Source organism: Rhinolophus sinicus, chromosome 9 (genome assembly GCF_057876585.1).
Source record: "Rhinolophus sinicus isolate RSI-liver-muscle chromosome 9, RSI-T2T, whole genome shotgun sequence".
Taxonomy (NCBI): domain Eukaryota; kingdom Metazoa; phylum Chordata; class Mammalia; order Chiroptera; family Rhinolophidae; genus Rhinolophus; species Rhinolophus sinicus.
Genome location: NC_142509.1, coordinates 14,770,678 through 14,790,247, shown reverse-complemented (window position 1 = coordinate 14,790,247; position 19,570 = coordinate 14,770,678). Strand labels below are relative to the sequence as shown.

General features: G+C 37.4%; 1 protein-coding gene and 1 long non-coding RNA gene across 4 annotated transcripts in view; both read right to left on the bottom strand.

The window, feature by feature from the left end:
• CDON (cell adhesion associated, oncogene regulated) overlaps positions 1-19,570 on the bottom strand; it is a 95,160-nt gene that overhangs the window by 4,175 nt on the left and 71,415 nt on the right. For all 3 annotated transcript variants that reach the window (XM_074321820.2, XM_019710508.3, XM_074321819.2), the window contains exons 17-19: positions 17,316-17,596; positions 14,566-14,645; positions 512-783 (exon numbers count right to left, since the gene is read on the bottom strand). In XM_074321820.2, the coding sequence (XP_074177921.2) occupies positions 512-783; positions 14,566-14,645; positions 17,316-17,596 (633 nt within the window). The remainder of the gene's footprint in view (positions 1-511; positions 784-14,565; positions 14,646-17,315; positions 17,597-19,570) is intronic.
• Positions 2,115-14,559, bottom strand: LOC148757283 (uncharacterized). Its single transcript, XR_016022359.1, has 4 exons — positions 5,819-14,559; positions 5,440-5,711; positions 2,465-2,496; positions 2,115-2,377 (listed from the first exon to the last, which is right to left on the bottom strand). It is a non-coding gene; the product is annotated as an uncharacterized LOC148757283 (long non-coding RNA).

Here is a 19,570-nt window from a genome sequence, read left to right as displayed (position 1 = left end):
AAAGAAAGAATAATGAGTAAAAGTAGAGCCCAGTCATATTTAGTTTGAATTTGAGGGAGACAATAGTATAAAACGTTTAAAATAAAGTTGAGCTCTCATGAACAGTTATACAATTCATGTGAGGGTTAAAGCAAATGCCTTAAAAACCCCAAAATAACCACCTTAAAGAAAGGCTACAACTCCAGAATCAACTCAAAAGAAAAGGAGGCCCGTGACCACAAAATGCATTCTTCCAGCAAGTCCACTGTCCAAGTACAAATTGAATCAAAGCCTATTTGGATTTATTTTCCCAAATGTAATGGGATTAACAGCCTGAGGTGAAAGAGGTGGATAATAACAAAATTTCAAAGAATCCTTAACTTAGTCAACCTTTACTGAAGTATCCAACACTCTCACCCAGTCTCTTAAGAAATATGTGAATTAATCACAGAAAGAACACATCTGCATCAACTTCCCTTATCTTTCGCGAACTGAAGACTATCTGAAACTTAAATGTTATGTCTCCCTGTACCTCTGTTGAACTCTGCTGCATCTGTGGAATCAGAGTTGATCTCATTCCTACTGTCCTGACAGCAAGTACGTTGAGCAGGTCTTGGTGCCGCATCATCCTTGACGCTCTCCTCAGGTAACTGGCCGCAGTCGGGGGTTGTGGAAGCCAGACATACAGGCATCTTCATGTGACTGAGGGGCTTCATTTCCAAACCATCCTGAGGATAAGGTGCTACCACTGGAACCACAGGAAGGGGGCTACTGCTGAAGGTGCCATTAGTTTTGGTGAAACACCTACAAAGTGTAAACCAAAAGAAACAGAATGTTGTCTAGAGGGATCAGTAATACACCTCTTTTGAAATATCATTTGGCATTTGGTATTCACAGATTCTTAAGAGAGACTAGTGCTTAAAAATAACTAAATGCTTCACTATGATTTGATATATCAAGAATTAAAAAATTACAATTAAAGTGGAATACAACAGGAGAATACATCAAAAGGCAAGCCATGTAAGAATGGAACCTTATATGATGACCCATTCCACATGCTTCCTTTGCCTTAGTCTACTGTCAAAAGTTGTCTCCTATTTTATAGTTACCTGGTTCCTGAATATGGCACACAGAAGGAATAGGCCATTAGCCATGGGCAGGAATGAGGGGAAAAAGAGGAAGAGGACATAAAACTAAGAAACTGAAGTCCACATAAGAGAAATGACCTTATGAAAACCAAGATAAACACACTATGTACTTTGAAATCAAATACTAGGTTCCCTCTCACTCTTGAAAAAACACTGCAAAGATTAGATATTCAAAATCCAGGTTTTGGTTGTTTTGTTTTGTTTTGTTTTTCTTTGCAGAATTAATTGCTAGTATGAGCCCTGGGCATTCGCTTCAGTTCTGCCACACTTTTATTTCCTGCCTTCACCTAAGATATGTGTTATCTTTTGTTTTTCTCTCCGTTCTTCAGATTGGATAATTCCTATTGATCTTCTAGTTCAATGACTTTCTTCTGTTGTCTCCAATATAACGTTAAGCCCCTTCAGTAAATTTTCCATTCCAGTATTGTTCTTTTTCAGCTTTGGAATTTCCATTTGGTCATTTTTTTAGTTTCTATTTCTTAGCTGAAATTCCCCATATGTGAATTCATTGTGTGCATATCTTCCTTAAAGTCCTTGAACATATTTTTAACAGACGCTTTAGTCACTGTGCTAATTGTGACATCTGGGTCATCTCAGGGTCTGTTCATATTGACTTTATTTTTCCCCTTGAGGAAGTATCACATTTTCCTATTTCTTCACATGTACAGTAATTTTTTTTAACTGGATTTTTCCCTCTAATTTTCTAGTTGTTCTGTTGGCCTTGAACTCCATCCTCTGACACCTTCTGTTTGGGTCCTTGACAAGACTAGAGAATGCACTCAGATAAAACCCATAAACAAATGTCATCCATTGTCTTTCCAGGTTAGGCTTATTCAGTTTCTGCTTGCTTTTGGTTACTCTCCAATACTTTCAAATTGTCCACATTTCATCATTATTGCCTATAGATGATCAAGCTAGTCTATCATTAACAGAAGCTGGAATCTCAGATATATATTTTTTTATTTCTAAAACTGGGAGTCAGAAAAGTTTGAAGAAGATATTTTATTTGGCTTTGATTTGGGCATGTTAGGTAGGAAACACGTAGAACTGACCAGTAGTATGCTGTAGACAGGCAATGTTAGGGATAAAGACAAGAATTCTTTGGATTTCCATCGTTTAAACATGGGGTGGTATAATTCTGGGGCATATGAAAATCAGTAAAGGGAAGTCCATGCAACTGTTACTAACAGCTCTTGGTTGGTTCTAGTTATTGGAAATACCAAATGCTAAGCACGAAGAAAGATCTGAACCTGAAAGAGAGTAAGATATCTGTCAGTAAATCAAATTCTTAATTTAAATAAGTCCAACTTTAATTTCAAATAGAGAAAAATACTCACTACACATTTAGTGGAATTCAGATGTCAGTCATCTGGAATGAAAGCAAAGTAGGTGAGGTATTCATTTGTACGAATAATCTGATACAGTATTATCTAATATGACTATAATTTTAACTTTTAATTATATAGCAAAAAATATAAACCTGATTCAAACAAAACCTAAGTGTCCTCAGGCATGTCGTAAGCCAATAAAAAGTGAAGGAGGCCAGGTATAGAAGGAAGTTGGCTGGAGCCAGAACCAGCGCACAGGGCTGGATGGATCAGGATTCCAGGAGAGCATACATTCCTTATTTGTTCTGTTGTACATTTTCTACAACTCTGAACTTAAATTCAGAGATGGATACTGGCAAAGATGAGCACGAATCCCCTGACAGCCATTTAGAAATGTCCACGCTGTCCAGTCTCTCCCCATCTTACACTGTGTCATTATTAGTCTCTTCCACTGTCTCAATATTCAGAGAACCCAAAAGTTCCCCTGAGTGCATTCAATTTATGGGAATCTGCAGACTTTAAATAGGGTACTCATCCAAAAGGTGGGCAAAATCAGGGCAGAAAAATAACCTTTCTGAATTCAAACTACTGCTAATGAGAAGTTAAAGGGTATTATCCATCTACATAAATAACCATATTAACCTTATCTAGGACCCTTTATTCTGAAAGCATTTGCTGAGTACCTTCTAAATGTTAGATACTGTTGTAGACAATGAAAATATAAAGGTATATACAGCAGAGTTCCAGCCCCCAGTCCAACAGAAGAGATGGAGAAGTAAACAAATAGTTACATTATAATACAGTGTTATACAAGAAGATATAAAAGACACTGGAGATGGGTTATATCGATGTGTGGCTTCCCACATTACCAACTAGAGACTAATATATACTCTTCTATTTCAGACTCAATTGTCTCATAATCAAGGAAATTACACTGGATAGCAATTGTGGAATTAGAAAATAAGGAGGATTCTGATTTTCAACAACCAGAAATATCTATAGTCAGGAGAATCTATATGAATACTATGATTTCTTGGAAATTATTCTTAAAAATTAAATTCCTGGCTTCTGGCTATGACTGATGAGTTTGTATGGGAACAACTCTCCTGCCAAGAAGAGCTAAAAAAGAAAAACCTTATTTTTAAATCTGCTGAAGTCATCAGAGAGCTACCAAAACATTTGAGTGGCTCAGATTCCAGAGAGAAGGTAAATGTGACTCTGAGTTTCAGCATTATTTTCCTTTTTGAGGCCTATGCCTCAAAAAGGATGAAACACTGAGATGTCAAGTAGAAAGTGGTAGGTAAGAAGTTGAGGAGAACTTTGGCAGTTCTGTGAGGCTGGAAAGAAAAAAATTTGAATTCAGGGCCCGCCAAAGAGAGAAGGCCCAATAAACACCCAAGGGTTTTAACTGGAACCCCTGAAGGGTTATGTCGTAAAGATAATGGTGAAACAGGAATAGAAAGGCTTTTTACAAAGACTGAAACTCAGCATTAAATTAATCCCTGATTTGGTTAAAGTGATCTGCCCCTTACCTAAGTACCTGCCAAAAGAAAAAGTAAATCCTTTATGGAGGAAGAAAACATCTTCTAGAGCCCCTGTGAGTTTTTCTATACAAAGTCCAGAATTCAATAAAAAATTACCAGGCATATCAGGTTACAGGAAAAAGAGAAAAACTAGTGATACAGATATTGAGTTAGAAGACACAGACTTAAAAAAAAACTAGATGAATGTATTTAAGAAAACAGATAGCAAGAGGGAGAATTTTAACAGAGAACTAGAATCTAATAATAGTAATTTGGAATTTCTACACTAAAAAGTAGGATAACTGAAATTAAGAACTTAGTACATGGGGTTAAGAGCAAATTGGGCACAGAAGGACAGAGGTTTGCTGAACAATAAGCATGTCTTTACACAGTATTTACACTGAAACAGAGACATAAAAAGATGGAAAATATAGAAAGAAGCTAAGAGACATATGAAGCATAGTGAAAAGCTTAACAATATGTATACTTGAAGTCTCTCTGAGAAGACAAAAGAGAAAAGGACAGAAGCCATATTGGGAGAGATAAAAGCTAAGAATTTTCTAAAACTGATGAAAACTGAAGCCACAGATTCAAGAAGTTCTATGAACACCAAGTAGAATACAAAGAAAATTACACTTATAAATAAAGTTAACCTGCTAGAAACAAAATACAAAGTGAAAATCATAAAAGCAGCCAGAAGAAAAAGACATTGTTCCTTAAAAGGGAATAATAATCATACAGATGATTTGTCAACAGAAATGATGGAATCAATAAAATAATGGAACAACATTTTTAGAGTACGAAAAGGAAATAACTGCCAACCTAGAATTCAATAAACAGTAATAAATATCCTTCAAAGAGGAAGATGAATTGAAGACATTTTCAGACCAAAACCTGGAAGAACTTGTCACCCTAAGAGCTACGCTACAAAAAAACACTAAAGAGAATTCGAGTTGAAGGAAAATAAGTAGCAGCAGACAGAAGAAAAGAAACACAGAAAGAAATGAGGAGCAACAAAAACCAGTAATGTCAGGAATCCTGAATAAATGCCGACTGCAAAAAACAATCATTGTAATGTGTTAGAGGATTTTACATATCTGTAGAATTAAAACATGTGACAAAAATAACACAAAACACTGGAGGAAAAGAAAAGTTAACATGTTCCAAAGTATTTCATTGTCTAGGAAGTAGTAAAAGTACTAACATAGACTCTAATTAAAGGCATAATGTCTAGCACCAAGCACACAGTAAATGGCACACAGTAGGACCTCAAAAATGCTTAATAAATAAGTAATAGATATTAGAACATCTGATATTTTATATCCTTTTTCATAAGCAAGTAAATTTATTATTAGAGAGCAACAATTAAGCTAATTATTCAAAATACCTTGTAACAACAGACCGTAGCCAATACTAAGATAAGACATGTATATTAAAGTGAGAATGAACTGATACACTTACCCTTTTGATTTCTGTATCACAACGGTAGGTATTTCTGTCATTGTCAATATGGATTCTGGTGTCTGGTTTTTCTTGTATCGATTGACTTCATAGTTGTCTAACATCAACTTCAATCTCCCAGAGGACAGGCAATGATAGTCCTCAGTGTCAGAGAAAACGCTTAACACAGCAAAACGTACCACGCAGGCAGGCACTTAGTAAACCCCCCACGGTGATGCTGTACAACAAACTAAGTGAGCTTCTGGCTTCATGTCCCATTTCTCTGCAGGAACCTGGAAGTAATACAAAGGTATTTGAAACCTAAAAGCAAAATGTATCAGGTCAGAAAGAAAAGTTTTCATTTAAAAGAAGTTAATCTGTAGGAAAAAAAAATACTTGCCAGAATCTGAAAAACCAGGGCAGTTCCCTAAAAACAAAATATTACAAATTAATCATTTATTTCTATAAAACTCACATGAATGAAATTTCACAATACTGACATAAAATAATGAAGACTCACCAGATAATAAATGCCTTCAGTTCTTCTGTTTCTTTCCCTTTTTTTCCTTTTTTCTGCTCATTTCTTTCATTTAAAGCAAAGAACGAGATTTTTAAATGAAGTCTAAGGGCAGTCTAACAGTTTGAGTGTAAAGCACTTCTTTGAGACTGTAGTGAAGGTGGATTATTTGGATGGGGCAGGACTGAAGGAATGGTCGAGATGGAAGGGCCAGCCACACGGATAACGAGTGTGCTGATGTCACCTGCTTTTATGTGCTGAGAGTAAACAAGCGGATTAAATACACATATGCTTGAAAAGAATTACAGGTATTTAGCAAGAGAAAAGTACCATTTCCTACGGCCTAGTCTTTAGCATTTATTAATATTTTTCTGCTAAGTGAAAGAGAATCACAGCAGTGTTCACTTAAACATTATTTTTGAAAAAGTAATGTTTTAAACAAGTAAATGTTTAAAAACATGGTATATCTTGCTACTTTCGTTCTGAAATGTGACTCAAAGAACAGAGTGGTCCTGATGGTAAGACCATAATCTGAATCACACTGTTAAATTACAACCCAAATTTCAACATGATAAACCAAAATGATGTACAATTTTCTACTGCACCAAATCCTAACTCAGAATCATCAGTAATTAACCACTTAGATAAACAAATGTAAGTAATTCAGTCACATTACTTTTAGTTCAATTCCAGATGTCAGCATAAAAATGGCTTTGAGGGTTACACGCTGAGAAATGAGCATAGAGGAATAGTCTATAGAAAAGGAGAATACCTGTTCTGAATATAATTAGTTATACGAGTTTGACAATTAAGTTTGCGAACTCATCCTAGAAAAAGTGCTCCATACTTCATTGCTGAATATCACTATGGTCACCTTCGAAGTACTCCCCTTGGGAAGCTATGCATCGACACCAGTGCCTAGTCCACCCTTCAAAGCAGTTTTGGAATTCTTTTTATGGAATGGCCATCAGAGCTGCCACTGTATTACCCTTGATGTCCTGAACGTCATCAAAATATCTTCCTTTCAATATTTCCTTTATCTTTGGGTAAAGAAAGAAGTCACTGGGGGTCAGATAAGGTGAGTAGGGAGGGTGTTTCAATACAGTTATTTGTTTACTGGCTAAAAACTCCCTCACAGGCAGTGCCGTGTGAGCTGGTGCGTTGTCGTGATGCAAGAGCCATGAATTATTGGTGAAAAGTTCAGGTCGTCTAACTTTTTCACGCAGCCTTTTCAGCACTTCCAAATAGTAAACTTGGTTAAATGTTTGTCCAGTTGGTACAAATTCATAATGAATAATCCCTCTGATATCAAAAAAGGTCAGCAACATCATTGTTAACAAGTTCGTGAACTTAACTGTCAGGCCTCGTATAGTATGTAAAACCAATTTTATTGATAATGCTTTCATTAAAATTTCTAAAGCAATCAGATAATCACAAAAATATTATCTGTATATATGTAAACTTAAGAGACCCACATCTATGGGTAGTGAGAGAATAGGACAAATGTCTATGTCTACAAATAGATGACATTAAGATGCTCTGACAATGCACATTGTACAGTTTATACAATACAAAGAGTTTATAATTTCACTACCTTAGGCTTTCAAACAATCTTTCGATTACAGTTACTAGTGGCCTCAACTGGAGTGACAGTTTTCACTGAGTTCTCTCTGGCTCAACAAAACTACTCTTCTTCAGTTTAAAAACATGGTGTATCTTGCCACAGACAAAAACCTGCACTGTTTTGCAAGAATCCAGGGGGTCTGGGACTTATTTACGTTTAGTGACTAACTTACTTTTAGTTAGATAGCTTTTAGTGAACAGGTGAGGCTTGTCTGACCAACCCATAAGGTAGGAAAATGACTATTACAGTGTCATGAAAATAATAAAATATTCTTTAACCACCAATCTGAATAGCACAGACTGGAAGAGTAGCATGGGGTTGAGTTTGGAAGAATATGTTGCTTTTGTATTTGACTAAACATATTTTTGACATTCCATTGAAACTACACAGCACCTCTGAAATACTTTCTGGAGAAGTATTCAATTTCTGATTCCACAGTTGAATATTCGTTAAACATGATTATGTACAGAATTTCTCTGATTAGATGATTATATGAATTTTGCATTGTTTCCTCTTTTGATTATCCCTGGAGGGCCAGGACTAACCGTAAGAATCTCTGGCTGTCTGATACTTATTTTCATGCATATGTTCCCGAGATTTCTGAGACAGTCACATCTTGGTAGTAATTTAATATTCAGCTCACCTCTGCTGTTGCCTCCTGCCATGGGGCCTCTGTCATTTTGCTGACCTAGCCCATATTTTGGGGAGTTCATCAGTTACCGTGCACCAGAACTCTGGTGACATTGCTCCAGGGCCGTGGCTGTCCCCCATTCTCACTGTACACTCTTTGTTGGATGCGGCAAGGACCCCAGCCTTTGAGTGGGGGTTTCCTTTGGGGAATTAGTTTATTGGTGACTGCCATATATTACGCAATAATAAATGTTAGGTGGCAATAAATGATTAAGTACATTACTGAACATGGCAAACTCACAGACAATCTTACAGGTAAAAGACCAAGACTAAGATCCCAAGCACCTGACTCCCTGACAACAGGCCCTCAGTCTCCATCTTAGAAGTAGGAGGTACTTAACATCCTCCAAAGGAAGGTACTGATCAATTTTTAAAAATTAGACACCATGCTTTGAATTTTTGTTCTTAGGGAATTCGGCAGATTACCATAGATAGAAGAGAAAGGAAATCTTGGTTTTTTTGTGTTTTCTTCTTTTGGTTTTAAGGCCGGTTGTGACGTAGCTAAGTGGTCGGGAAGAGAAGGACTGACTCATAACAAGTTAGAAGCTGGAGAAAAGTGTTCAGGAGCAGTGGACACAGAGTTGTTTTCATACTCAACAAAGTAACGGGAGAGAGCAAACCCCAAGGCCTACCCACTACCATCATGAAATGTTTCATATTCATCTCTACACACTTTTTATCAGAGTATATCTGACATCAGTGGAAGGTTCACCTTCGTGAAAATGCATTTAAGATCATCATTATACAAAAACTTGGAGATCATTTGTAATATCTGTGTGTTCTAAAGCACAATTCCCAGTAGTTTATTTCTCCTTTGACTAACAGCCATGTGTAGCTTGTGCGTTTTCCCCAGATGGATTACATACATTTTTCCAAGCTGATTTTTAGTTAGCTACTTCCTGCCCATTTCCAATCTCTCTAGGTCTCTTCAAGTTAATTTCTTGTTCCTTCCTGATGGGACCACTCAGTTTGTTCATCTGTAAATTTCATCAGTGTCATCTCTATTCTTTTACAAATTATCAAGGCTGATGGTAAACAGACCAGATTTAACGTCAATCCCTTCCCATTGAACTAGCCAAGCAACTAAAAACCCCGTTTGATTACATATCCAGAACTGTACTGCTGCCTTTTGAGTTGAGGAGAACAGGAAAGAAGGATAGAAACATTTTGATTTATTCAATTAAAGTCTGTTTAACTCTTGAAATGCTCAAATGACATAAGGATTTCTCAATTAAGCCTTTTGTGTAAGGGGCTGGACCCCTGAAAAGCTGCATTAAGCATGCTTTTTTCTAGTTATTCACAGTGAGCTGTTCCAGATTAGTCTTAAAACCTGAAAAGGATTCACATTACCTGAACACAGTGAGGCAGTCATTTATGACATGCTGCAAAAGCCCAGGAGTCAAAGAAAACTCCACAGATTGCCTCAGCACACATTCCTCTCTTACCTGTTAGCAAATTTTTACATCAATACTTCAGTTCAGACAATAAAGGCAAAGTTTTCTCTCCAGACAGTTTATTACCAAAATAGAGGGATGATAAAGGGGTCTAAAATTGGCAGTGACTTGTTTCTTAAAAGCCCACTCCAAGAAATTCATTCAAGTTTTAACCTAAGGAGGCAGAGTAAGAAAAATGTGGGGGGCAGGACCCAGTGCAGGTAAGAGTCCACATGGAAAAGGCCCTTGGCAAGACTTCTTCAGCTCTTAGATAGCTGTGGACTGGGAGAGCGACCCTGGGTAAAGGTGCGTTGACTGAGGCACCACAGGGGTCTAACAGGATGACCCCCAAAGGTATGCTAAGGGGTAAACAGTCTCTCTTCAGCTCCTGCAGGTTTCCAATCTCCTGCTGCGTTTCCTAGCTCAGTGACTGCTCCGGTCCCTGGACACCATCCTTGACACCTCCCTGTCAGCCTACCTCCTCGACCAATGACTTGTGTCTTTTTTTTTTTAATCTCTCCAACCCATCTACTTCTCTCCATATCTACTGCGACTATCGTAGTGCACGATTTCTCATCTGGACTACGGCAACAGCCATCTAACTGGTGCCTTGTATCCTCTCCCTCGCCCCATCCATCTGCTTCTCCAAATTCTACCCAAAGTGTTCTGTCACAATGTTGTCCTACTTAAAATCTTTAACGGACTCGCTGGGATTCTGTATGATCTGATTTGACTTTTACCTCTAACCCCTTCACTTACTAGGTTCCTGACACATTGACCTTCCTTACGTTCTGTGAGGATGGCAGCATTCTGCTTCAGAGATTTTGCCTGAGTGGTGCCTTACTTTTGCCTGGAAAGCTTTAAACCCACCCATTGTTCTTTTCTCCAAGTTTTACAAATTCTTCAGAGCTTCAGAGCAAAATGTCATTTGCTTGAGGAGGTCTTTCCTTTCTAAGATACTCTTTACTTTACTTTTCCTTTAAAGCATGCAGTTTTAATTACATACTCATTTTATGATTTATTGATGTCCTTTTAAAAAAAGATATGTCTCCCCATCAAATAATCAGCTCAGTGGAGCAGGGACAATGCCTGTTTCACTCACTACTGTATCCACAGGACCTAGCTTCTAGCCTGACGCTTAGCCTACTCCTGACCTTCAACAAATGCTTGTTGAACGAATAAATCTATCAATGAATCCTCTTTCTCCTTTTCACTCTTCTTATTTTATCATACCCCCTTTCCTCATCTCTGAAGACATATCAAGGCAGTAAGCAAAACATAGAAAAAGACAAGATGTCTTAAGAAAAGAATATCTAATCATTTTAAATACTTAAGCAATAAAGCAAATAAATGCCTTAAACACATAAAAGTAATCAGCCAAACCTATTGTCTCTCTTGGTGAGCCCATCCATTTTTAAGTTTTACCACTTTGATACAAATGACTCTTAAATATATATCATAGTCCCAATCTACTCCCTGAACCCAAGACCAGTTTCCATCTGTCTCCTTAACTGAGATATCCAACTGGCACTTGAAACTCTAAATGCTCAAACCAAATTCATCACCTTTCCTCAATGTATCATTGTATTAAGTTTCCTAGTTCTATGACTATCACCATGGCAATTATCAGGTCATCCATGTTTGAAACTTTCTGTTCATTCTGAACCTTCCTTTTTTCCCAGCTCCCTATCAGTCAATGGCCACGTCCCAAAGATTACAGCTCTAGAATCACTCAGCCTTCCTTTCTACAGCCATTCCTTGCATGAAGGCTAAGACCTTCATTACAGAAATATTGGTCTCCTCCCACCTCAGTACAGCGATCATTAATCATGTCTAAACACATCTCTGAATGGATCGCTCCCCCTCTCGAAAGCCTTCAAAAAAATTATGAAGCTCTTAGCACAGTGTTTCTCAACATGTAATCCACATCCCCCCTGTAGAGTCATGTAAAATTCTCATATCCCTTCTGTACTTTATATTACATAAACAATAGGGATTATTTCCATTCCTTAAAGATAAAACTACAAGATTCAGTGTGTTTCTTCAAACTCTACTCATTAGATTTCAAGGCTCTGTCTATGAATCACTATTAGACTGAGCTGTCTGGAGCAACTGACAGACACTCAATAAATGTTTATTAAACAAACTACTAAACCCTGTCATTTAGGGTCCCCCATGACATAAACTTAGTCCGGTTTTCCAGTTTTATATCCTGTTACCCTGCGACTTGCACTTTAGCAGCCAAATGACTCCAGGAGTCACAGGACCAGCTGCAGCAGCGTCATTGGGAACTCATTAAAATGCAAATATTCAGGCCCCGCCCTAGACCTACTGAATCAGAAACTCTAAGAACAGAGCCTCGTAATTTGCATTTTTACAAGCACTTCAAGTGATTCTAGTGGACTCCCAAGTTTGATAACCACGGAATTAGACTATTTACCCTTACGTAAACCTTACCCTTCCTCCCTCCATGACTTGCAATTCCTTCTGCCTGGAAACACCTCAGAACCCATTCCAGTATCTAGTGAATGTTCAATAATTTTTTTTTTTTACTTAATAGCCAAAAACTCTAAAATGCCCATTTTGACAGCCCTTAACTGAAATTATGCCTCTTTTTGTGTTCACACTTTTCAGTTGGCATAAGAAAATGCATATGTACTCTTAGTAATGATGTCGATATTCTAAAACTGTAAATTGATTAAAATTGAGCACATTTGGAAGTAAATCATATATCATCTACCTCTCAGCATTCAAAGTTTATTACAAAACTTTCCATTTTGGGGGACCTTGATAGGAAATACCTGTTTCAATTTCAAAGTTTAAAGAGTTAGACACTTTGAATTTAATGATTCCAATTTTCCAGAGTTGAATGTAGACATTTGTTGATATTTACCTGGCCAGTTATTAAGTGTCAAATCATATAATAGCTCTTGGGAGCCAGGTGAGACACTGGCTAACCTTGGAGGCAATGCAGGTAAGGTAATGCAGGTAAGCAGATGTGCCCTAACCCCTCATGTAGGAAGAAGATACAAGCCAGGGAGAAACAGAAGCTAATTTTCCCAGGCTGAAGAGAATTCCAGATAAAAGTAAAACCCCCAAACATGAAATGTAAGAAATTAACTTGAAAAGTAATAGAAATATAACTAACCAATGTCTGAAAGGAAAAAACACACACGTATAAAACCCCAAGTACTATACACACAGAGACACAAACACACATACACACATACACACAAACACACACACACACACACATAAATGGCCATGTATGCAAGACGGTAGAGTTCATTTAAATTCTATTAAGGAAACAAGATGTATTGTTGGTACTAGGATGATACCTCGACTTAAACACATGATTAGCAGCAAATTACCAAAATCCATAAACAGAGTATGTTGCGGGAGATTTTACATTACCTAGGAAAATTTTTCATTTTTCAGAGAAGGAAATGGCCTCCGACAGATTGTGTAACTTTCCCGAGATCACAGATTTAAGCAGTGGCAAAGCCCACGTCTGCTTATTCTTAGACTAGAGGTCCTCTCATAACATCACTCTAAGATCTACGTTGACTCAAGTTCTGCTAATGGCCACAAGAACCACAAAGGAAAACAGGGTATGTATAATATTTAGGCAATACCGTTTGTTTTAATTAAATCCATCTGACTACTTACCAGGTGTATGAAACACCTTTACCAGTTCTTTCGCATGTTCCTAAGAAACTGTGATAAAGCCTAAGGCAAGCTCAGGACAACAACGTGGCTTCAAGTGTTACAGCCATCTAAACATTTAGCTAGGGGCACACAGAATTTAAAAAGGGAACAAGCAAACCTTAGTACATAAAATAGGAAGATGGTTCTTGCTAATATAGAAACCGTAAGATGGGTTAAGTAAATGATAAAGAAAAATTTCCAAGAAGCTTTATCGCTTTTGTTCTGCAACTCTCAAAACATACGCTGAAACAATATACTTTTAATTCTGTGGTTGACTAGATCCTGCTTCAACTTCTGGTGTTGGTAACTCCCAGACACAACACTTAACCTTATCATTCATTTAAAAAATATGGGTCAAATCCCATTTCAGTAACAAAATATCCGAACTCCAGTTCATACTCCTTATTTTATGGACTCCCTATGAGATAATTTTTAAATTGTAGTTTTAGAGCTTGGAGGCACTTTTGAGACCATGTAAACCAAAACTATCATTACATAAAAGAAAGAACTAAGGTTTCTGACAGACACAACTTGAATACAAAAAAAAATTTTGATGAGCCTTTGCAATTTAAGAGGTAGCATGAAAACTTTCTGAATATTCTGTCAAAATTTAAAAGCACGTGCTACACTACCTATTTCTATCTTGTTTGAAATACCGTGATACGTATTACTTTTAATTTTTTTAAAATAGAAAATTAAAAGAAAGCAAGATTTTGCTATTTAATTATCTTTTCGGTTTTTAAGACTTTTCAAAATAACATTGAATAATGTAACCGTGAAAAAACACTACTATATACCCAGGTATTTTCCCCCTAACATTCAAACATGGAGTAGAAAACATTCCATAACATACAGTAGAAAATAACAGGTGAGGAAAGATAAAGTCTCTATACAGAGAATGACTATAATTCAAAGATAACAAAAACTCAAACCTTTTAATAATATGTCAGAAACAAAGTCTTTAATACTGTCAATATTACTAAAGAAACCAAAGCACAGAAAGATAAAAATTGTGAAGCACGGGTAAAAAATGAGTAAAAGTCTTAAATGTAAGGACCCACATGCTGAGATTTATATCTTAGGTAAAATCTGAAGAACTTCCTTTGCTGGGGGAAAAAAATGAAAGGATTCATCCATCTTATTAACAACAACTGTGCAAACCCGTATCAACATACCTATTGTTGTTCCGACAATTTCGACAGGTAACGCACTCCATTGGGTCAGTCTGAGGTACTGCTGTGTACAGTCCACCACCCTAGTCAGGAAGGAAGTAAAGGGAAAAAGAAAAGAAAGTGCTGAAGGTGCTATACAGTAGCAACCACATGCTCTCAAACATAAAACCGTGTCAATAATAAATGGATACACGATGTATTTTCACCAACTCCCTAAGCAATGTTATGCTTATCATTATTTACCTATATTCACAAACGAGTCCTGCACAATATTAAAACTATACTCCAAAAACTTACCTGCCATGTTTTCCATGTATTTTTGTACTGGAAAGAGGCAAATAAATGGCAAAGTTTATTCACTTCCCTTCAGTGTTTGAAATCTAATGGGCCCAAAATACACTATACATTATAACCTCCTATTCATTTCTACTTTTCTAGCAGTCATGGAGGTTATGTGATGCCAGTTGGACAAACAGGGTGGAAATCTGTCTGAATGATGTCATAAGATAAACTCATCTTCACTTTCCTGTAATTATTTCGATTAGGTCTGTTCACTTGACTACACTAAGTTTTCAAACATGTGATATTTTTCCAGATGGAGTAGATTCTCAGCCAGCAATGACTTGGAGGGGAGTATTAATATTTTGATGTTGCTTTTGGCGGAAACTGCCCGGCAATTAAGAAAAATGCCCAGATTAACACATACCTCAGTGTAAATGTTCACTGGACATATACAATGGCAAGAATTCTTCAAAATTGAAGTTACGAATTGAACCAGCCTTATGGTCAGAGTCAAAACTCTGCTTTAAGATAAAAAAAAAAAAAACACAGCAGAACTGAATTTAATAAAGGTGGGAGAGGTTGTCACACTGCACCCAAACCCAGAGCAAGCCTTCAAGGTTAGGAAAAGTTCAGGCCATTGTTTTTCCCAGAACACTTTCCATTTCCATTCATCTCACACCAACAGCCAGAATCTACACAAACCAAACATACTGAAAATTTCTCTCAACATTCTTGATCCAACTAGCAACAGGAATTTTTAAGAAAACATTGAGAGAAAGAATATTCTGAGGCTATATTCAACTCATGAGGGTAAACTTCAAAGCTTCAGAAAATGAAGCTAACAACCTACAGGGTAATGTACTTAATTTGAGTCACTAACCATATTAAAGTTAATTAATGATTTTATGATGACCATCATTTTTTAAATTTCCCTATTTCCTCCCACGCAGAAGAGAATAAGAAAACTAATGAGTTAACATCACAGGTGATAACCTCTAAAATTGTACACCTAATGGCTCGACTATTAATTAAATAGCAATTCATTGTGCAAAAAAAATCAAAGTACTGTGTTCAAATACTAAAACAAACATCAGACTTATTTTTTCTTCTTATGGAAACAGCATGAGCTTTTCAAACTTTAATGCTCTCTGCTTCAGTTTCTTGGACAATGTTAGTAGTTTGGACTAGGAATGGTGACAAAAAAAGTTTAGAAAGTCTGACTATAAGCCATGTCTTTCCACACAAAATAATGAAATCATTATTCTCTTTTGGTAATGAGATGCAGTAAAGCCAATTAAATATTTTTTTTCTACAACATACTAAAGCTAGGTCACATGAAAGCCATTTGATTTCAGGCTTTAAGATACAAATACATATTATAGTTTTGTTCTCTAGATGTAATATTTAATAAATTTTTATTAAAGTTGAAGATGAAAGAAACTTAACTTCTTCAAATTTTAGCACACTGGGTTATGGGAAATTTATCTGTAATCACAATGACAAAAAACTCAAATTTGGTCAAGTAAACAAATTACCTATTTGGTTGAAAAATAATGTGGCTGTGTATCCATGCCATGTAATAAATCAAACTTCCTGCTGCAGAGAACCTCTGTAATCAGCACAAACCTATAATACACTAGTCATTCTGTTCCCGTTTCAAAAATTAAACTGTATCAGCTAGTTATCCCCGAATTACAGTGCTTTTAAAGGTTTATCACTCCTTGTGGCTGAAGAATAATAATATAAAATGCAGAAATCCTACAGGCGACAACGACAACACACATTGGGCAATATGAACAAAAGAAACTCACAATGCATCAGAAGTCAGTCTGGCAGCCTACAGACATGTTCTGCAAGGCCTATGAGATTATTTCAAAAACTGGCACTTTCACCTATGCTTACAGATGTTTTGAAAAAGCAGAAAACCTGGCCACATGGGGCCATCGGTCCTGCACGCCAATCTCGGGAACTGAATTACTGCTGTTTCTTTCAGGGAGCACACGCGCTCTCTGGTTTGCTACGGCTGCCACTGCTTCTCTCATTCCCAACGTGCTTCTCTCATTCCCAACGCACTTCTCTCGGTGTCACGATCTGCCTGACTCCTCTAGGCATCTGAGTTTTCAGACTTTGCTCTAAATAAATCCAATGTAAAGTATTTGGTCCAGTCTCCACCCACTGGTATTTCCGTTTCATCTCCAAAATAACTCCCAGTCTGTTTGCGACTAGTGTTCGACTTTCAGTGCTAAATCAATTGAAAATATAAACCAAACTGATGAATGTAACTATTACCGGATCATCGAAGGCTTACAAAGATTACTCTGGATCAAGGGGTTGCCAGGAATACACACTAATTCCATCCCAGTGAACCAGTGAGGTTTCCATATTGAAAACAGCCACATGTGCCCACCCTGCTCTTGTCCCTTGGCACCGTGGGGCACAGGGACGCTTTCATTTATAATTAGGTCTCTTACATTCACTAGATGACGAGGATGTTCAAAATCCACATGTGTCCTGGTTAGAGAGCTTGTGTGCGCAGAGTAAAGCCCGCCATTTAAGCTGCCATTCACAATTCCACTGACTCCATTCGGGACCTTATGGTGAAGATGGGAGCAGCCATTGCTGAAATTTCCATTGCTTATGAAGCTCCCATGAACATTTCCATTTATCCGGTTTGTTCCAGGCAGAGTGGTGTATTCCACCATCTGCCCATTAATATCTGAACCTTGGTAGAGATATCCTGGCGGGTCATATTCTGTTAAGAAGACCAAAAAAAAGAAAAAGATGCTGAAAAGGACAATCTTGCTTAGGAAGTTTTATTAATAAAAGCCCTAAGAAACTACAAATACACTAAAATAAAACACTCTAATAGTATTCAGTTAAAGCCTCCTTGTGAGATATGCTTTAATAAAGTGATTGCTGTGATTTCCTTTACCTTGTGGAGACAGCTAGGAACTTTGAGTTCATTATGACTGTTAATGGGAAGAGAAATTAACCAGAGACCAATTACTCAAAAGAGAATAAATAAATTGTGCAAGCTGAAACTATCAACGTACTGGCAACACTAAGTGTCGAAACTGCCATATACTTCTAAGTGCTGACAGCAATTGTATAAAGTAACAACAAAAGGCTGACTATAGGTAGCATATTTCAAATAGCAACAAATATTAGGTTGGTGCAAAAGTAACTGCAGTTTAAAAGGTTAAAAATAATTGCAAAAAACACAATTACTTTTGCACCAACCGAACAACACTTCGAAGGAAAAGGAAGGAGTTATGTCTACATTCACTGACTAGTCATATAGTTCCTTGGTTATTATAGCCAATTTGGAAGTTGTGCGGTACTAAAGGCAAAAGGCTAATTATTCCATTTCCTAATAATAAAAGCACTTAAACAGCTACCTCAAAATTCTGATTTCCAGAGGCACACCTACCAGATAATATTTAGAAAAAGTAAAATACCCTTAAGAAAGCACAGTATCTAAACTGTAGACGATGCGTTGTCAGTTTTGATAAATTCTTCAACTGTATTGGAGCCCACCAAGACTGGATTAGGTGTCCTCTTACTGAACTTCTTGCACAGGTGTGTTGTCAGGCCACCTGCTTATCTTCTCCACAAAACTACAAACTGGGAAGGCAGAGGCCACGTTTACTTTATTTACCCTTCTATCTCCATTGCCTACAACAGTGGCAGGCACACAGGGATAGTCAATGAACACCTTTTGAATGCATGACTGAAAGAACATTACTATTGTAAATTTCCATCGTTAAACACATTATCAAGTCACCAGAAAAAATGACTTTCACCAGATTACTCTGCTCCGGCAACCAGATGAATACTTTTAATGATTCCGCAGACATACAATTCAAGTCAATGACGTTAAAACCACTTAGGAAAAAACCCAATTAAACGATCTCTAACCCATGCCGCCTGGCACCACCACCACCACCACCTCTCTCCCTAACTACCTCCTGGAAGGCAACAAGTCAAAAATAAATCACGTTTTCCCCTCTGAGTTATTAACTACAAAGGGACCATACGTGGGAACTGAATGACAGATGCTGGCAGCGCCTGTCACTGCTGGTGTCTTCTTTTCTTTTCTTTCGTTCTCTTATTTTGGGGCCAAAGGGGAAACCAAAAAACTTCCTCCCACCAAAGGTGAAAGTCTCAGCTTGATCTGATGATCCTATTTTATAACAGGAGGAACAGGACAGATAGGAACGTGAGCGGGGAGAGAACTTGGGAAACAAGAGGGAAAAGGGTTCTAAATCACATGCTTTAATAGTGCCATCACTGACTGTCCAAGCACTCCTATTACTAGACACATTTAGGGGGAGGGGATGCCACTCAAGCAGTTTTGGTTCCTCAGGTACCAACATAGGAGGACGATGTTATCTTAATTTGTGTAATTCAGAGACAGTAACTTAAGTCTTTGCTACCTTCCTTGCCATCACGCCTTTCCTATTCCCTGTTGACAAGATTTGTACAGTATGAAGGTGTTCCTGAAGCAACTGCAAGGCTCATACTTCAAGTACTCAACCTCTTTGGTGGTCCGACAAAGCCAAACTTTCCCAGCACCAAGTCAGCTATTTACTTAGACACCGGCTTTGCGTTGGCTTTCTTGTTTGTTTCTCCGGGGCAATTTAATCTGATGCTCCACTTCCTTTGGTTGACAAGCTAAAACTGTTTTAAAGTCATCTCCCCTGAATAAATCGTAGCTAATGTGTTT